The sequence below is a fragment of the Lissotriton vulgaris genome, chromosome 2_1 (genome assembly GCF_964263255.1).
Source record: "Lissotriton vulgaris chromosome 2_1, aLisVul1.2, whole genome shotgun sequence".
NCBI lineage: Eukaryota > Metazoa > Chordata > Amphibia > Caudata > Salamandridae > Lissotriton > Lissotriton vulgaris.
This window is the reverse complement of record NC_141687.1, coordinates 1,267,409,119-1,267,430,159: the sequence shown is the minus strand read 5'-3', so window position 1 is coordinate 1,267,430,159 and position 21,041 is coordinate 1,267,409,119. Positions and strand designations below refer to the sequence as shown.

Here is a 21,041-nt window from a genome sequence, read left to right as displayed (position 1 = left end):
GCATGACTGACTGTATGAGTGAGTGATTAAATGTGTCTCACTGAGTGCATGGGTTAGTGACTAAACTGTCTTAATTTGTGCATCATTATGTCTGTTGTTCTGTAAACTGTTGCATGTGTTGATAAGTAGCTATATGAGTAACTATATGGGTTATTGATTGGTTGCCCAAGTATTTGTATGGGAGACTGAGTGTGTGTGGGTGGCTGGGAGGTGTATGACTCTGTGCATAGATGTGTGAGCAGATGATTCACTAGATGTATGGTTTCAAAAGTGCATGTGGAAACAGCTGTATGGGCGGTTGACTGTGTGCATGAGTGTATTGGTGAGTGAATGGATATCTCAGTGCTACATGTCAAAGTAAGTACATATGTAAAACACAGTACATGTGAGAGTTGACATATATAAATAACTGTGCGTAAGAGCCAGTGAATGTGTGAGTGGCTGTATGGATCATTGTGAACTTGTATCAGGGATTGTATAAGAGAGTAAATATGTGTTAGTATATGTTTGAATAAGTAAAGTTTGTATAACTGTATAGTTGAGGAAATGGAGGTGTGATTGATTCTTTGCATGACTGACTAGGTGTGTGAGTAACTCCATGGATGAGTGACAGTCTGTGAGTGTCTGTTTACACTGATTGTATCTAAGGTTATATTAGAGTCTGAAGAGGTTCATCGTATTATCACATGAATGATATCATCAGTGATGTGATCAGTAATGTCAAATGAGATGTCATCAGTGATGTGATCAGCTATGTCATTTGAGATGTCATCAGTGATGTCATTTGAGATGTCATCAGTGATGTCATCAGTGATGTCACTGACCATGTCATGAATGATGTAATATGTGACATCATTAGCAGTGGATTGCGGGTCCGCAATATATAGTTAGTGCAACTAACTATATATGGAATTTCAATGGTTTTGTGTGAGTAAAATAAGGTTTTGTAAATGCGAATTCCTAACTATATATGGTCTACAACCTATGGTTTTTTCAGTGAATTTTCAAGGTTTTGTAAATGCTAATTCCTAACTATATATGGTCTATAACCTATGGTTTTTTCAGTGAATTTTCAAGGTTTTGTAAATGCTAATTCCTAACTATATATGGTCTATAGCCTATGGTTTTTTCAGTGAATATATATATATACACATACATATATAAACATATATCATCTGTATATCTATATAAATACAAACATAAATGCATGCATACATATACTTATATGCATACAGATGCATGTTATTTAAATGAAAGTTGAAAAAACACTAATAAAAGCAAAGCTAAAAAGCCACCTCATTACAAACAGAATGGCTTTAACTTAAACGAGGGCGAGATCTATTGCATTTTCAATGCTTGTTTACTTTGGTTCCATCAAGAAGGCATTCAGATGTGTCACACATTTGCCATAAATTCTGAATGTTAGCACTCTAGTTGCACATTAGATCGCTGTAGTAAAGCTACTGCTCACCAGGGACGTCTGCTGCTGGTATTCAAAGTGCATGTTTCAGTCTGCATGTCAGAATTTTTTTAATGAAATAGAAGAGGATTTGAGAAGTCACTCAAAATGATCCCTAATTTTTCTTTCTGAAGCACTAATCATACTTTCTATGGCAAAATTAACCCCCTCATGTTGTTCCTTTTTAAATTGAGTGTTTTCAGACTTACCACTTCATTCCAATCAAGATGGCTTCTGGTGTGCCATACTTTTGTCATAAGTAAGACTGTTAGCGCTCTAGTTGTTCTTTAGAACACTCTGGGACATTCTGTCATTGGGCTATACTTGGGGTACATCTGGGTGATATTTGGGCTACATTTAGGCTCTTTTGTCTCTGGTGGCCATCTTGGGAGACTGTATGTCAGAATTGTTTAATGAAATTGAAGAGGGTTTGAGAAGTCACTCAAAATGTGCCCTAATTTTTCTTTCTGCAGCACTAATCATAATTCATATGGCAAAATATACCCCCTCATTTTGTTCCTTTTTAAATTAAATGTTTTAAGAGTTACCACTTTATTCCAATCAAGATGGCTTCAGGTGTGCCATACCTTTGTAATAAGCAGGACTGTTAGCGCTCTAGTTGTTCTTTAGAACACTCTGGGACATTCTGTCATTGGGCTATACTTGGGCTACATCTGGGTGATATTTGGGCTACATTTGGGCTCTTTTGTCTCTGGTGGCCATTTTGGGAGACTGCATGTCAGAATTTTTTAATGAAATAGAAGAGGATTTGAAAAGTCACTCAAAATGTGCCCTAATTTTTCTTTCTGCAGCACTAATAATACCTTCTATTGCATAATATACCCCCTCATTTTGTTCCTTTTTAAAATAAATGTTTCAAGAGTTACCACTTTATTCCCATCACGATGGCTCCAGGTGTGCTGTACCTTTGTAATAAGTAGGACTGTTAGCGCTCTAGTTGTTCTTTAGAACACTCTGGGACATTCTGTCATTGGGCTATACTTGGGCTACATCTGGGTGATATTTGGGCTACATTTGGGCTCTTTTGTCTCTGGTGGCCATTTTGGGAGACTGCATGTCAGAATGTTTTAATGAAATAAAAAAGGATTTGAGAAGTCACTCAAAATGTGCCCTAATTTTTCATTCTGCAGCACTAATCATACTTTCTATGGCAAAATATACCCCCTCATGTTGTTTCTTTTTAAATTAAATGTTTTAAGAGTTACCACTTTATTCCAATCAAGATGGCTTCAGGTGTGCCATACCTTTGTAATAAGTAGGACTGTTAGCGCTCTAGTTGTTCTTTAGAACACTCTGGGACATTCTGTCATTGGGCTATACTTGGGCTACATCTGGGTGATATTTGGGCTACATTTGGTCTCATTTGTCTCTGGTGGCCATTTTGGGAGACTGCATGTCAGAATGTTTTAACCCCTTCCATGCTGATGACGGCCCCCATCCGTCATGCATTACAGTGCTCGTGTGCTGATGACGGCTGGGGGCCGTCATAAAGCCATTGATTCTTTAAAAGCCCAGCACACGAGGAAAATCGGCCCAGCATGGAAGGGGTTAATGAAATAGAAAAGGATTTGAGAAGTCACTCAAAATGTGCCCTAATTTTTCATTCTGCAGCACTAATCATACTTTCTATGGCAAAATATACCCCCTCATGTTGTTTCTTTTTAAATTAAATGTTTTAAGAGTACAATCAAGATGGCTTCAGGTGTGCCATACCTTTGTAATAAGTAGGACTGTTAGCGCTCTAGTTGTTCTTTAGAACACTCTAGGAGGCTGCAGTAGAACACAAAGGAATCAACTGACAGTCTCTGTCCTTGTTGGATGTACATGTTTTACTGAGAATGTCAGACTTCATTTTCACATGACTGAGAAAGATAATGTGAATTTACAGAAAATATGCTTTCAGTTTAGCTTATAGATCCCCTTCCAAACCACTGTGGGAAAATCATGAGATATTAGTTTTCTTTCAAACAATATTCATGATATCACAGCAGAAGGTTTTTTCACATGGTAAAATCACCTTAGAACCCACCACAATTCCTAAAACGAGTATGGTACCATCAACAAATGATTTATAATGTAACTAAAGTCCTAAAACCCTCTATGAACTACAATGCTTTTTAATGAGGTGCTATCATGTATATTGGTCCCAAGATGGCTGCCAACACTTCTTGGATGAAGTGCTGACAGCCAATCAGATCAGATGTGTGGTTAGGCTCCGCCCAGATATATATCTTTTTTTGAACATAAATTACTCAAAATCCACTGGAGCACATATATTGAGACCTAGCAAAGGCACATCGGGCTAACAGTCCCTAAAATTTGGCCAAGTTTCATGCAAATCCATTCAGCCGTTCGAGCTAAAAGTGAGGCCAACCGCCCTATGGAAATTAACATGGGAAAAACGCGTTTTGGGACCCCCCTTTTTTCTCGGCCCCCTCTTAACGAAACCCCCCCCAAATTGTCAGGGGCTGCTCAGAAACAAAATGTTCCATTTTCCTGAAAATTTCAGCCAATTCCGTCCACAAACGCCAAAGTTATTAGACATAGAATTTTCAAAAATCCCATAGAGAAAAAATCCTAACTATATATACCTACTGGCGACCGCCAGTAGGTAATATATATATATATATATATATATATATATATATATATTACCTACTGGCGATAGCCAGTAGGTATATATAGTTAGGATTTTTTCCCTATGGGATTTCTGAAAATTCTATGTCTAATAACTTTGGCGTTTGTGGACGGAATCGGCTGAAATTTTCAGGAAAATGGCACATTTTGTTTCTGAGCAGCTCCTGGAAATTTGGGGGGGGGTTCGTCAAGGGGGGGCCGAGAAAAAAGGGGGGTCCCAAAACGCGTTTTTCCCATGTTAATTTCCATAGGGCGGTTGGACTCACTTTTAGCCCGAACGGCTGAATGGATTTCCACGAAACTTGGCAAAATTGTAGGGACTGTTAGCCCGATGTGCCTTTGCTAGGTCTCAATATATGTGCTTCAGTGGATTTTGAGAAATTAACGTTTAAAACAAGATATATATCTGTAACAGCGCTCCGGGCAGCGCTCCGGTTCGCGTACTTTTCGCGTATCGGAACTTTGCGAAGCGAAGCTGATTGGCTCTCCGGTGTCTGTCAACATTCTAAACAGTCCGGAGCGGCCACCATCTTGTCTCTCGGTAGGATCGAGAGACAAGAGGAGGCCAAAACAAAGGGGGAAATGAAGGAAAGGGGGCGAGGTAGACCCCTTCTGACCCCCTAGGATTGATGAGGGGGATATTATAGAGTCACGCGGGGCCCAAAAAAAAAAAAAAAAAATTCCGATTTTTTCGCCGTAGAGACGCGTCCCGGTACGCGAACCGGGCAGCTAACCGGGCAGCTAACCGGGAAGCTAACCGGCAGTGTAACGGGAGTCTGAGGAGTAGCTGATTGGCTGTCAACATTGTAAACAGTCCGGAGCGGCCGCCATCTTGTCTCTATATAGTTAGGATTTTTTCTCTATGGAACTTTTGAAAATTCTATGTCTAATAACTTTGGCGTTTGTGGACGGAATTGGCTGAAATTTTCAGGAAAATGGCACATTTTGTTTCTGAGCAGCCCCTGAAAATGTGGGGGGGGGTCGTCAAGGGGGGGCCGAGAAAAAAGGAGGGTCCCAAAACGCGTTTTTCCCATTCATTTTTCCATAGGGCGGTTGGCCTCACTTTTAGCTCAAACGGCTGAATGGATTTGCACGAAACTTGGCAAAATTGTAGGGACTGTTAGCCCGATGTGCCTTTGCTAGGTCTCAATATATGTGCTCCCGTGGATTTTGAGTAATTTAGGTTCAAAAAAAGATATATATCTGGGCGGAGCCTAACCACACATCTGATCTGATTGGCTGTCAGCACTTCATCCAAGAAGTGTTGGCAGCCATCTTGGGACCAATATACATGATAGCACCTCATTAAAAAGCATTGTAGTTAATAGAGGGTTTTAGGACTTTAGTTACATTATAAAACGTTTGTGATATGTGCACGTGTGGATTTTGTCTCATTGAGGTTAAAAAAATATATATATATCTTTAAGCGTGTTCTGGCGCGCTTACGTTTTGGGTTTGGTTTGCGCTGCAGAGACGATACGTCACGGTTATGCGATGCATCATGAGGCGTCTCACGGGCTACGTGATACGTCACTTAATAAAGAATATATTTTACAGCTATAGATATTAGCTTTTAAAAAACCAATGAAATTCACAGAAAAAACCATAGGTTATAGACCATATATAGTTAGGAATTTGCATTTACAAAACCTTGAAAATTCACTGAAAAAACCATAGGTTATAGACCATATATAGTTAGGGATTAGCATTTAAAAAACCTTATTTTATTTGCACAAAACCATTGAAATTCCATATATAGTTAGTTGCACTAACTATATATCGCGGACCCGCAATCCACTGCTAATGATGTCACATATTACATCATTCATGACATGGTCAGTGACATCACTGATGACATCTCAAATGACATCACTGATGACATCACTGATGACAACACCCAGTGACTGTATGTTTCTGTAAAGTTCAAATATGTCTTACATATTGAAGAATGAGTGGATGTATAAGTGTCTGGATGAAGGATTTAGTAGGTGCATGACTGACTGTATGAGAGAATGATTAAATGTGTCTCACTGAGTGCATGGGTTAGTGATTAAAGTGTCTTAATTTGGCAATCATTATTTATGTTCTTCTGTAAACTGCTGCATGTTTAAATCAGTAGCTATATCAGTAACTATATGGGTTATTGAATGGTTGCCCAAGTATTTGTATGGGAGACTGAGTATGTGTGTGGGTGGCTGGGAGGTGTATAACTCTGTGCATAGATGTGTGAGCAGTTGATTCCCTAGGTGTATGGGTTCAAAAGTGCATGTAGAAACAGCTGTATGGACAGTTGACTGTGTGTATGAGTGTATTGGTGAGTGAATGGATATCTCAGTTCTACATGTCAAAGTAAGTACATATGTAAAACACACTCCATGTGAGAGTTGACATATATAAATAACTGAACATAAGAGCCAGTGAATGTGAGAGTGGCTGTATGAATCATTGTGAACTTGTATCAAGGATTGTATAAGAGAGTAAATATGTGTTAGTATATGTTTGAATAAGTAAGGTGTGTATAACTGTATAGTTGAGGAAATGGAGGTGTGATTGATTCTTTGCATGACTGACTAGGTGTGTGAGTAACTCCATGGATGTGTGACAGTCTGTGAGTGCCTGTTTACACTGAGTGTATCTAAGGTTATATTAGAGTCTGAAGATGTATTATCACATAAATGATATCATCAGTGATGTAATCAGTAATGTCAAATGAGATGTCAGTGATGTCATCAGTGATGTCATTTGAGATGTCATCAGTGATGTCATCAGTGATGTCATTTGAGATGTCATCAGTGATGTCATCAGTGATGTCACTGACCATGTCATGAATGATGTAATATGTGACATCATTAGCAGTGGATTGCGGGTCCGCGATATATAGTTAGTGCAACTAACTATATATGGAATTTCAATGGTTTTGTGCAAATAAAATAAGGTTTTTTAAATGCTAATCCCTAACTATATATGGTCTATAACCTATGGTTTTTTCAGTGAATATATATATATATATATATATATATATTCACTGAAAAAACCATAGGTTTCACACCAGTTATAGTTAGCTGGAAATTTTACTGATATAAAACCATTGAAATTCCCACGTTATAGTTAGTCGGACTCACTATAACTTGCGCGTGCAATGCACTGCTGATGACATCGCATATTACATCACTCATGACATGGTCAGTGACATCACTCATGACATCACTGATGACACCATCCTTGTGACACAGTGACAGACCTCCTCTCAGTGTAAAGTAACCCTTCAGACACATATTCAAAAATAGAAACTGAAATTTTTAAAAAATGGAGATACCTATATCAGTTACAACAAGCAATTCTGTACTTCCACTATCTATATACACATCCACTCATTCACCAACAGTTCTATATAGTCACTCATACATATACTCACTCATCATATGAAGAGATACACCTATACATCCTGTTACACACCGACATTCATCCAAAAGTTACTCACACACATATTCACACGTGCAAATAAACTATTGAACAACCATTTATTTGAATATAGAGTTATACACCCACTTCCACCTTACTTCTATTGAAAATTACACATATTTATTCTCTTAAACAATCACTTATAGAAACACATACTTATTTAAACAGGAAATCTTACAATCTCTTACTCTCACATATACTCACTTATATACATCAATATTCATATATACTAGATTAAAACATATGTAGTTACTGATAAAGACACTAGTGAGACAGTCATTCACTCACTAACAAACACATATAGACACTCATCCACCCATACAGTCCTGTACATATGCTGTCTTCAAAACACATACAAACAAAGAGTCAGTCACTCATGCATCTATGTGCTAAGTAATACCCCCACCAAACCATATAGACACTCATACTGATACTAATAAAAATATCAAATAACCCATATACATACGCATGTAGCTACTTATCAACACATGTAGCCACTTATACACAAAGTGAAACACTAATATATGTATTTAAATATTTAAACATAACTCACTAATATTTATTTTTCAGAAAGACACATATTCACTGGATGGTGTCATCAGTGATGTCATGAGTGATGTCACTGACCATGTCATGAGTGATGTAATATGTGATGTCATCAGCAGTGCATTGCACGCGCAAGTTATAGTGAGTCCGACTAACTATAACGTGGGAATTTCAATGGTTTTATATCAGTAAAATTTCCAGCTAACTATAACTGGTGTGAAACCTATGGTTTTTTCAGTGAATTTAATAGGTTTTTTAAATGCTAATTCCTAACTATAACCGGTGTGAAACCTATGGTTTTTTCAGTGAATTTCATAGGTTTTTTAAATGCTAATTCCTAACTATAACTGGTGTGAAACCTATGGTTTTTTCAGTGAATTTCATAGGTTTTTTTAATGCTAATTCCTAACTATAAGTTTCACTTTATAAATAAGACTGTTAGCACTCTAGTTGTTCTTTAGAACACTCTGGTACATTCTGTCATTGGGCTACAGTTGGGCTACATCTAGTTGAAATTTGGGCTACATTTACATTTTTTGGTCTCTGGTGGCCATCTTTGGGCTACATTGGGCTACTTTGGGCTACATTTGGGCTACATTTTGGCTCTAACATATATTAAGCCCAATGTAGCACAATACATATTTTTCTAAAGTTAATTTTTTTACAAACCACTTCAGAATAGGGCTACCTGTCCCTACAATTATCCCATTTTTTTTTTTTTAATTTTTTTGGGGAGCGCTCCCGGAGCGCGCCCCGGGGAGCGCCCCGAAAAGCGTATTTCTGAAAAGCGCCCCGGGGTGCGCTCCGGGGAGCGTCCCGTGAGCGCCAATATCGCAAACGAAAACATGATCGTGACGTATCGCGTAGCCGCGACCGCGTGATACGCACGGCGTAAGCGCACCCGGAAGTACTCGAGCGAATACGATCGCACAACGTAAACATCCGACGCGCTTACGCTGCGCGACCCGGGGCGCGCCCCCGGGCGCGCCCCGGGCGCGTAGCGTAAGCGCGTCGGGTCATGTGAGCAGAAAATAACACTTTTCATTGGTTCATAACAGTTTTAGTTTCATAATGATGAAGCCCCTGGTCTTGTGACCTGAAAATAACACTTCTCATTGGTTCAGGACAGTTTTTTTTTCTAAATGATGAAAGACTCCACCTTTTTTCCTTATTCTGACTTTGTCCTTTGACTGAGGAAGACCTGTTTGTTGCTCTCTCTACTTTTTTGCTCCAAATAATGGCTTCAGTAGTAGCATCAGCTGGTGCATCTGCCCCACCACCACCACCACAACCACCAAGAGGACCAGCTCCAAATTATTTTGGTGGTCAAGAACAGGAGGAGGAGGAAGAGGAAGAGGAGGAGGGGAGAAGAAGATGGCTGCCAGAAGAAAATACCCCATACAAACCCAAACCACACATTGTATGGGAGTTTTTTTCAATCCCAGAGGGGAAAAAAAAGGTGAATGCGCCCAAGGTGACTTGCCTCATCTGCAATGATGAACTTTTACGGGGCAACCCAAACAAAAAATATTCATTTGGTAACTATACCATGATTCGGCACATGACCAGAAAGCACCCAATCAACTACTCTCGTGCAGAGTTCAGGGAACTGGCCAGTAACCTCCCCCAGTCATCAAGGACCCCCTCCCAAAGAAACCAACCCACTTCATCGGAACCAGAAACATCCGAGGTGATGCCTTGCATTCAGCCGAGATTTGCTGATTTTAAAATCACTTGTTCTGCATGTGGCAAGCTTATCGCCTATGGCGAAAAAAGCGTTAAGCTCATCGTCCTTGCAGGTGATAATCACAAGTGCCCCAAAAAGAAGTAATTTTTTGTTTTTTTTGTTTTTTTGCTCCAGTTGAGCCAGTTTCAATTCCCTTTTTTTGTTTCTCCCCCTAAAAAAATACAAAAAAAAATATAAAACTGTTTTGAAAAGCCAAAAAAGTTCAAAAAGTTCAAAAAACACAAAAAAAATATAAAACAACAAAAAGAAGAAAAAAAAAAGTTCTTTTTAGAACTACCTCCAATTTCTAAATCAAAACTTCATTTTTTAAAAACTCTGTCACCTTTTTTCATCATAGTACGCTCCCAGGGCCGCTCCCCGGTGCGAGCACCGGGCGCTTCCCCCGCGCAAAACGAAAAAAAAAAAATTTTTAAATGCCCTGCGGGGCCCTTTTATAGCCCCCACATCAAACCTAGGGGGTCAAAGGGGTCTATCCCTGACGCCTTATGGTCATTTCCCCCTTTGTTTTAGCCACCTCTTATGTCTCGATTTTACCGAGACACAAGATGGCGGCCGCTCTGGACTGTTTCGAATGTTTACAGACACCCGGGAGCCAATCAGCTTTCCATGCGCACCTCGCATCACGCGCCCGGAGCGCTCCCCGGTGCGCGCACCGGTGCGCTGCTATAGATATATATATTTTTTTGAACCTAAATTACTCAAAATCCACTGCAGCACATATCTTGAGACATAGCAAAGGCACATCGGGCTACCAGTCCCTACAATTTTGCCAAATTTGGTGGAAATCCATTCAGCCGTTCGGGTTAAAAGTGAAATCGACCGCCCTATGGAAATTAACATGGGAAAAACGCGTTTTGGGACCCCCCTTTTATCTCGGCCCCCGCTTGACGTATCCCCCCCAAACTTTCAAGGAAGGACCGGAGCTCAACGAGGCCATTTTCAGGAAATTTTCAGGCAGATTCGTCAACCGGTGCCAAAGTAATTCCAAATAGAATTTTGAGATTTAACATTGAAAAAAATCCTAACTATAACTACCTACTGGCGACCGCCAGTAGGTAATATATATATATATATATATATTTATATATATGTGTATTAAAAAACCTTTTATCTGGGTATTTATTTTCCCAAAATAGCGATGGACTATGTATGGGGACTTCCTCCTCTTACATGTTTTAATAGTCTTCGCATTGGTAAAAAAACAGTTTTCTGACTTATAATTATTTTATTGAATTTAAAGTACAGCCGTCAATGAAATTAATTGCTTGTGCACAGTGCTTTTACATGCTTTTATTGTTTAAAGAAAGAAAATAAAGATGAACTTGACTTCTACTCACTCCACAACGTTGTGAAAGTGATGTCGTTGTCAAAGATTCCAAAGTGGCTGACCTGGTCCTGAAGCAACTTGGACCAATCAAATCTGGAAGAAAAAAAATTAGGCAATCGTGTGAGATAATACCCAGGCGTAGAGCGAGATGGTTTCTTTCACAATAGAGATAAATTACACAAAACAAAAGAGAAAGACAGTCTAAGCTATCCAATAAAGGACATATTACCCAAATACAGTGAGAAAGAAACTTTTGTAACACAGAGAATTATTGCCCAAACAATAAGGGATAATGTCCAAACACCGAGAGATACATCATACCTACAATGGTAGGATGTGGCCAAACAGAGGTAATGTCTAAAGAAGGAGATTCTGCTAAAGGGATATTACTTAAATAAAGATACAGGCTGAGCGCCAACAGTAATGTCGAACAAATAAATACAGGATGAAAAGGGACAAGATTCAGGGAATGCAAAACTTCTTTCCAAATCATCCATCATCCTTTCTATGCTAGTACTGACTGTGTGCATTGAGACTTTGAGCAGAGATGTTCTACTTGATTAATCCAGTGTTTAATGTGTAAAAGAATAAATGTCGGTGCCCAAAGTTCTGCCAGAAGCAGACAGCTGACTCAAATAAACGTTGACATGTCGAATACAAGGCTGCATAGTCTTGAATCCACGCGATTCTCTTTGATGCCCTACCAGACCCATCCTACCCCTTTATCTCACTCTTGCACTTTCTTGTCTTTTCCCTTTAGGACTGGTTTTCAGGTTTTTTTCTTCCTCTATTTCTCGTTTTGTGTTTTTCTTTCTCCTCCTCCTCTCAGTAAATGTTTGATACGGAAAAATAAGTGCCAATTCCCAAAAAAAAGAGTGTTGTTGGCCCGGCAGGAATCCAGCAGCTGAAATTATGCCCAAAATGAAGCAGAGTAAAATCCCACACTTTAAGTCAGAAATGACCTTGGATTATTCTTTGGTTTGTGATCAATATGTGCATGTTTTTATCAGGGACGCATGGAAGTCATCCAGAAAAGTACCCAAGATAGGCTAATGAGGCAGTGGTGAACAAGATACCAACTAGTTAAGTACCAGCTGAATAATATGCATAGATGTAGAAAGCAGAGTAGAGAGTTCCTCTAATCAGGGATGCACTCAGCTGCTGCACAGAAATTGAATAATATCATTCATGCATGTAAATCGAGTTCTAAAAGACTCCTCGGACCTGGCATACATCTAATCGATGAACAAAGATTGACAAATGACATTAATGCATTTTCATTGGTGTATGGAGGACTCCACTGCTGAGGCAAGCACCCAATGGCTGCGCAGAGTTATGTTAATATTCACCCATGTACAATGCGAACTGAAATACTTTCATAACAGACAGTCACCCAACAGCTACTCAGACATAAGACAGACATGATTACTGAAGAGTGGAGCATTCACACACAGCTCTTGGTAATTAACACAGGACACATTTTGGAGAATAGCACGCAATGGGATCACCGGCACAGCCTATGCTGAGAGATGAACAGCATTGCAACATATCTACCTGTAGAATGGCCACTGACCCTGACTTGCATAACTTTAAAAAACAGAAAGCGTGCGCAAAAAATATTTTAGATGTAAGAATAGTCTAAAACCGATATTATGGACCAGTTTCCTTAGGTTAGGAAGTGTATGAAACTGTAGATATGGAAATGGTGATGTAAATATGTATCAGAAGTGTACAGGAAAACATGGACCATGTAAAGTCCTTCAAAGGCATGGCCAATTCTATAAAACATATGCATACATAAATAGGATGCTCTACCCCCAAATCCCTACGCGCAGACTATTTTTGTTTTGCATGGCACCAATAAGGAATCACTTAAAACCACTCCATGAGTATTCGGCGACGGACCCACAAATGGGTCTTCTGTCTTTTCCTCTCTATATTAATGGTCCCCGTTTATTTTGGAACCAGTGCATACTCCTACATATTATTGCAATTTCCAAATTATTTCCATTCACATACTATTAAAATGTACCTTGATATTCATACTTTTTCTTAAGTATGTGTGCATAACATTTTAATAGATCACTACAGACCAATATTTCTGACTCATCAAAAAGTATCCTGCTCTCTGTATATCCATTTCTCATCGATATTTCTTCCTGCAAATTCCTCACCTTATGCGAATATCCCAAATAGACTCAGGGGCAGATGTATCAACCAATTTTTTAGTCGCAAACGTTGTGAATCGCAAAAAAACAGCGTTTGCGAATATAAAATAGGAAAAAGGTATGAATGAAAGAAATTGCATCGCAAAATAAGAAATCGCAAGAAATCCTAATTTTTTTACGTTGCGAGAACATGATTTATGTGAACCTGCTAGTATTTGAAAAAATAATTAGAATACAAATGAAACTTATCCTTCAGGAAGAAAAAATAAGCCATGTGACCATCCTGGGCAAGATCGCCAATTTCCTTCAGACCTATAGAACTCCATTTGGTCATTATCCCATCCTGGAATATTGGTGGTAAGAGACCTGAGGCGCTAAATGGGGTGTAAAAATTGAGCTTTGAGATAGCCAAGTGAGAATGAATTTTCTGCCAAATAGAAAACAGAGCCCAACAGATCTTACATTTAGTTTTCTTAAAATAACTTGGTTCTAAAACACGTTAGGGACCGACCAGCCACCTCGCTCTCGAGGAAGAAGAGTTCACTTCGCAGCTCTTCTTGCCCTACGATAGCCCCAGAGAAACCGTTGACATATTCTTTCAGCTCTAGCCAGTGTTGACTGGGGGATCAAGAGAGGAATGGACCTAAAAAGATATAGAAATTTTGGCAGAGCTATCATTTTCAAAATGTTACATCGTCCATAGAGAGAAAGGTGTAAATGATCAAGCCTCTCAAACTTAGTATGAAGGGAATCGATTATAGTGGGATAATTTAGGTCCGGAATCTGATCCACCTCAGGAGAGATTTGTACCCCCAAATAAGTCGCTTCTTTAGCTACAGAAACCTGCGAGGGGGGCATGCCTGTTGACTGAAAGACTTAGGTTTTTGTTATTGTCAACTTGTAACCGGATATAGCCCCGAATTGACTGGCAAGGATCTCCAGGGCTGTAAAAGAGGGACCAACATTGTCAGTTAATACAACAATATCATCGGCATAAGCCAATGCCTTATATTCCACCCCCTGGATCTTAACTGGAGAGATACCCTGGCATGTCTCAATCATGTTCAGAAAAGGCTCAATAAATAGGGCAAATAGCAGAGGGGAGCAGGGGCAACCTTGTCTGGTCGCCCTGCTGATGGTAAAATACCCAGATTCTTTCCCTGACATTCGATTTGCTGCAGTTGGGGAGATATAGAGCGCTTAAAGGTTCCTGGGTGAACTCAGCAGCAAGCCCTTTCCAGCGCAATACGGCCCACAGGAACCCCCAGGAGACCCTGTCAAACACCTTCTCGGCGTCCAACAGGATCACCCCGAGGGGGGAACCCGTGACCTTCGCCCAATCAAGCAACGCGATGACGCGTCGAATGTGATCGGTTATGTCCCTACCGGGAATGAACCCATGTTGACCTATTGAGACCAGGGGAACTATAACTTGTACTAGTCTGAAAGCAAGAATCCGTGAATACATTTTGCTATCAGTATTAATAAGTGTTATTGGCCGATATGAAGAGGGATTCAGCTCATCCTTGCCTTTCTTCTTGAATAGAACAATAGTGGCACGTCGCCAAGAATCTGGAATAACACCGGCTTATGCAGCCCTAAAGACAGCAAGCATATCCTGTCTCAATACTGGCAAGAAGGTCTCTAAATGGATAAGATCAGGGCCGGCGGTCTTCCAGTTGGCCAAGGATTTAATAGCATTTTCCACCTCTTCCCAACTAATAGGTGCAGAGAGAGCTTCATTTTGTTCTACTGTTACCCTAAGGGTGTCTAATGCCTATAGAAATTCATCCAGGCAGACCTGATTTTGAATAATACTAGACTCCTCTGTGTAAAGACTGGAATAGAATCTCACAAAGACATCCATGACACCACTTGGGGTCTCCTGCACACAGCCCTGTTGATCCATCACCCAAACGAATCGGTTTGCCATGGCCCTTTGTTGTAGCCTCTTCGCCAGGACCCTGCCTGAATTTTCCCCAAATTCATACATTAAGGTTCGAAATTGGATATATAAAGTGGATAAAGTGGATCGAGCAGATTAGATTTTAATATGGTGACCGCCTTCTGACTGTGGGTCAACTCCTGGCCTAATCGAATATTAGTGCTCAATTCGAGCTCCGCTAATCGCAGCTCCTCCAGCCTGTTTTTAATCTGCTGCTGCGCGATCTTCCAGCGATGAAATGCAAAACCTTTTATTTCTCCGCGCAGCGCAGCTTTAAATGTATCCCAGACCACGCAGTCCGGGGTGGTCCCCCTATTAATATCCATGAATTCTGAGATCCAAGAGGCCATATGTTCCTGATATTGCTGATCTAAAAGCAGCTTCCTCTCGAAAGACCATGACCTAATCTGTTTGCTAAGGCAATCCCATATAAGATCAACAATTATAGCATTGTGGTCGGAAAGGGTCCTTGGAGCAACCTCGATTTTGGCAGTCCCAACATATTGGTCGGACACAAAGACATAATCAAGGCAGACCATTTTGTTATGCGGAATAGAATAAAATGTGTAACCATCCTTATCTTTATTATGATGATGCCAGACATCCGTCAGACCATGTTCCACAACTAAAGTTTGCAAAGCCTTAAACACACGGGGGTTCCGACCAACATACTTATGATGAGTTATCAGGTTAATTTGACTAGATAAATTAATATTAAAATCCCCGCAAAAAAATCATTGGGCGAGGCCACCCCACTAATTCCATATTTAGAGGACTTCCGGGTCATCCAGATTAGGACCATAAATTGAGCAAATCGAAAGAGGGTGATTATTTACCACTATTTTCAACAATCACCCACCTTCCAGCATTGTCCTCTTTAGCTCTTTTAAAGCAGCCAACCCCCAGGAATGTGGGTCACCTGCAAACACATTAGATCAGCCTGCATAATTTGAAGAATCTTGCAAAAGATCCTACGCTTTTTCCGATCATTTAACCCGCAGATATTCCATGTGCCATAGCGCAATCTACCCCTCCATTCAAAGATAGTATGGGCCAACATTCTCCAAGATCCAGATTGCTAATACAACCAATTTTCAACTTTGTAGACCTGAGTTCTTAGAGAATTCCAGTCAATACAACAGAAAACGTGCTTCCGCCACTCTGGCATAATTCTGACAACCAACCCAGTCTCCTGAACACCCCCCACCACCACAACACCCCCCAACCCCAACTAACTAAACTATGAGTCGACCCTGAGCACTAGAAAACCCCCAAAAAAGCCAGTAATTCCTTCAGTCGGGGCAACTTATTCCACTGTAGCTTGATAATACAAACCCTACCCCATTTAATCAATCAAATAGAGCAATTCTGACTAAATAGAACCCAAAAACTCCTTGGCCAGCATCTCTGAAGAGAAATATTTTGTTTGACCTTTAAAAATTACTTTTAGCTTGGACGGGAGAAGTAAGAAAACCTGGGCGCCCTTTGCCTGAAACGGCACTATCAACTGATGAAGATGCCATCTTCGTTCCACTGTCGCCGGGCAAAAATCAGGCCGGGCAAAAAACTGACAGCCCTTCCCCGTCCGCTTCTTATTTTCTCACGAGCTAGGAAGTTATTAAAACAGATCAGAATTGCTCGTGGAAGAGTGTTGTTTGTACCAGATGGAGCTGGAGGCTGCCTCTTCCTAAATGGGAACCGATGTGCCCGCTGTATTTCCAGGTTCCAGTCCCATTGTGTGACTTCTGGGAAGGCCTCAGTAAATAGCTCTACTATAAACTGTCTAACGTCCGCACCTTCTTTGTCTTCATCAATACCTAGAATCCTTAAGTTGTTTCTTCTTGCCCTGTTTTCTAAGTCCGTAAGTTTCCATAGAATGTCCACACGTTGCTCCTTGATCTCCGTGGCAAGTCCCTTCTGAGCAACTATTGCATCCTCAAGGGCAGAGATCCGCTCCTCAGCTTCACCGATCCTAGAGGCAATATCCGTACACGTTTTCACAACCCTACGAAGGGAGTTTTGCATTCTGCGACAGGCCCCTTGTGTGCGCACATTTTCCTGTCTTGTTTCCTCTCTATGCGTGATGATAGTTTGATAAATTGTTGAGAGGGTCACTTCCTCAGGAATTTGCATTGCACAATCTAGGAGATTGCCAGAATTAACTTTATTCCTGGCCGCAGGCTGGTCTAATGATGCAGAAATTGAGCCTGTATCACTTGCTATTACTGACGGAAGAGCTTTGGATTTAAGGACCTACAGACTGTACTAGAGGCACCAGCTGCAATCTCATCTTTAGAAGCCTCACTAAGGCGCCAGTCCCCAGATTCACGTCCTAATCTGACCATTCCAGCTCAATATCCTCATCTGCCGATGAGCGATCCGACATAGAATAGAATTTGTCGGTGGCTTCAGTACTCTCAGACTCCCTCATATCTAAAACAGCTTCAGTAGGCAAGTCGGTAAAATGAGGGAGCGATATTTTAGTACTCTGGTCCAGGACAGCAGTTGGTTGAATAATTGGCTGAACTACATTTCCCAGCATGCATTGGGAGGAGGAAGTCGAAGACGAAGCAATAGCGATCACCTCACTTGATACTTGTACATGTGGAGCCCCAAATTCCTACCGCCACCAGCCAAATCTCCACGGTCCGGTAAAGTGACAGCTGTAAGATGCGATAATGGTAAATGAATTGGAGGGAAATCTGAGTGGGCAGCCAACTTCAAAGTATCAGAGCTGTCAAAAAGCATGCGCTATTAGCCACAGAATCAGGAGTTACTTGTGCAGCATGTAACAATTGTGGCGGTTGTGGCAACAGAGTAGCAGAAAATGCCTCCCCCTCCTTACCTGCAATAGTTTTTGCTCCTTTCAGAGAGTCCTGTGGCTTCTCTGCGTTTTTTGCATTGCTGGAAGTAGCGGGACCTTTCTCCTTGAGGGTCCGCCGATTAAACAAGTCCGGGACTGTCTGACCTTTCCCCGGTGTTGGAACAGAGAGAGGCGTCGATTTTTGTGTGCCCGATGCAATCCCCTTTTTCCCAAGGACAGCCGGGTGATCTTTCCCCTCTATATCGCCAGCATTCCATATGGAGCAGCGGGTTTTTGATGTTGCCGCGGTTCCCTTTGCGGCAGGCTTCGGGGGCATGTTTGCGGTTACAGCTGTCGCGGGCCGCTAGAGAATCACTCCGATGGATCTGAGTGAGCGTGGACGTACACGAGTGAGGGTAGGAGCGAGTTGCAGTACGCCACACCCAGAGCAGTTTTGCGGTAAGTCCCGCTCTTGCTGGTCCGAGCCTGGAAACCAACGCCATCCAGTAATCTATACTACTATTATAAAGCGAGAACTGTGAACCCTTGAGGCGGGTAAACTCAGGAACCACAGGGCCAATCCAAACACCCAATACATCTTTGGAATTGTCAGGGTCTGCAGAGTAGTAAACAAAGAGGAGCTTAGAGGGAAAAAGGATTGATCATAGGTCACCCTCCACTCAGTTATATGAATACAAAACAAGACCTAGATCAAAAAGGCATAGAAATTTCAATATATTAATGGTTTACCATCAACAGCAAAAACTTTTTGCACAATACTCCTCTCTTTTGATTATTGAGGTAGGAGGTACAACCAAAATTATGCCAATCAATAAAAACCTTGCCCAACCATTGAAGGAAACAAAAAGCAGTTGTGAGACATCCAATAACACACACCAATGTGTCCAAATAGGAAAAATAAAGGAATTAGAAAAAGTGTGTGTGAGCGAGATGGCACCTCACGGGCGAACCACCAACGGGAACCTGGCAGGTACTCACCAGGATTGCCCTGATCTCATCATTGGCGCCATAAAGCTCTAAAAGAAAACTAGTGTCCACAGAACAAACAAAACAGTGTTTGTGAAAAGATGCAGTGTGTGAGACAAACAACCACAATACGGAAGACCAAACACATATATAAAAGCCACAAACAACACAGGACTTATCTTTATTCTGTTTCTTTCGTGTTGGTTATGGAATGTAAAACAGTGAAAATGGCTAATTCCTATCTAGCCATGTTCCACTAGCCGACATGTTTCATTACCACTTTTATTTCGGGGAATTTCTTCAGGTCATCACAAATTTTTAGAGCCACTGCATGGGGACACACATCGCATTCACAACTGAAAAACAAATAAGAATAGAGACGCACACATATAATTTGTCATCCTATTTAAAAACAGAAGCCAGGTTAATGAAGGCTTCAAATAAATGAGTATGTCACCAACCACATACAACATCCAGCTATTTACCCTCAAACGACCACATGAACTCGTACCAGTCGTGAGGTCCGAACCAATAATTGGTTTCAAGAAGACTCCAGTTGTGAGTCACTCCTCATTCCGTAATTTTACTGTGGGGAATATATATGAAGGGCAGTGTGTTAAATTTCAACTCTATGCACTTTTACATTTCTTATCTAGAGCAATAACTGTTTGCTAAACCCCATATATCCTTTGTACAAATATGGCCATCATCTAGCTAATACACCATAGACACCCCCTAATGTTTTGACCCGATGTTCATTTCATTTCCTAGGGACAAACAGGGCCAATAGGCAACTGCCGTCCACCCACTTAAAGTAACAACATCAGCAGCTCCTGGGTGTAGATGTACCCAACCTCAATAGTTTCTGGAGTGTACCTTTCCCAAAGCATTGTTAATTGTCCTTTTAGAAATGCCTTCACTGATAATGTGCCAAAACGAAAAACGGCCAGGAACAATTGCTGCCGCCTGGAAAAAAAACGGGTCCCCCATATGTCCTTTTAAAAGTGCCCCTCAACCTACAATTCTGTTGTTATTCGCCTCGGCCTCTCTCTCCCCTCTCTTACCGGTAATGCGGGAGAACGCCGCGTTGTCTCAGCACTCGCGAACACCGGCAGTGTACTCCTTGGGGTAAAAATAGTCCCTTCTTGATTTCACAGCCCTCGCTGCCTCTCGCGAGTTTTCGGATCCGCCATGATACTGCAGGAGAGCAGCAACTCTCGTGCAGCATCGCGTGGTAGCGAGCCTGCCATTTTAGGTCAGGCCGATATTCAATTCATTTATCGTCGCTTTTGTGGTCAAACCATTGCCCCGTCTTAGAACCTGTTATATATTAACTGGTACATTATATATATATTATGTATAGTACAGTAAGCATAAGGGAAATAATGATGTTGTTTTAAAAGAAGGATTTTTTTTTTTTTAAACGGAAATATGCAGGGCTCGAACCCCTGAGGCTATACACTGGGCAAAACTACAAGGGTGTATGCCAACAGTACCTTAACCCACCAGAGAATGTTACGAACAAAGCATGTGTATGGGAAGTGTATAACATGTGCCACTCCCTTAACCCATCAATAATGGTTCCGGACAGAACTATTTTTGGGGGGGGGGGTTTACAGAAAACCAGATATTCGTTTAGTAGGGTGACGTTAGGCATGGAACCCTAAAGTTCAATCAAACAATGTATTCGAACAATGTATTCGAAGGGTCAAATTTTATATCGAATTGATGTAAGATTATTTATTGATGTTTGTAGTGATATTGGACATTAAATACAGGAGATGCGCGGATGTCATAATGAGGTTGCTGGAAAGGGTGGTGCATAATAATTCAGTATTAGTGCACCTTATTCCATTCCAGAAGTTCATTCAAACCTATCTGTTCACATTTTTCTTAGTAGATCCATCTTGCTTCTTTGGCAGTGAGCAGTCGCTCTACT

The 21,041-nt window shown here is 40.9% G+C and overlaps 1 protein-coding gene across 2 annotated transcripts in view; it reads right to left on the bottom strand.

Moving 5' to 3' along the window:
* Positions 1–21,041, bottom strand: part of LOC147732477 (receptor-interacting serine/threonine-protein kinase 3-like) — a 1,935,498-nt gene that overhangs the window by 154,990 nt on the left and 1,759,467 nt on the right. For both annotated transcript variants that reach the window (XM_086956988.1, XM_086956989.1), the window contains exon 8: positions 11,210–11,292. In XM_086956988.1, the coding sequence (XP_086813114.1) occupies positions 11,210–11,292 (83 nt within the window). The remainder of the gene's footprint in view (positions 1–11,209; positions 11,293–21,041) is intronic.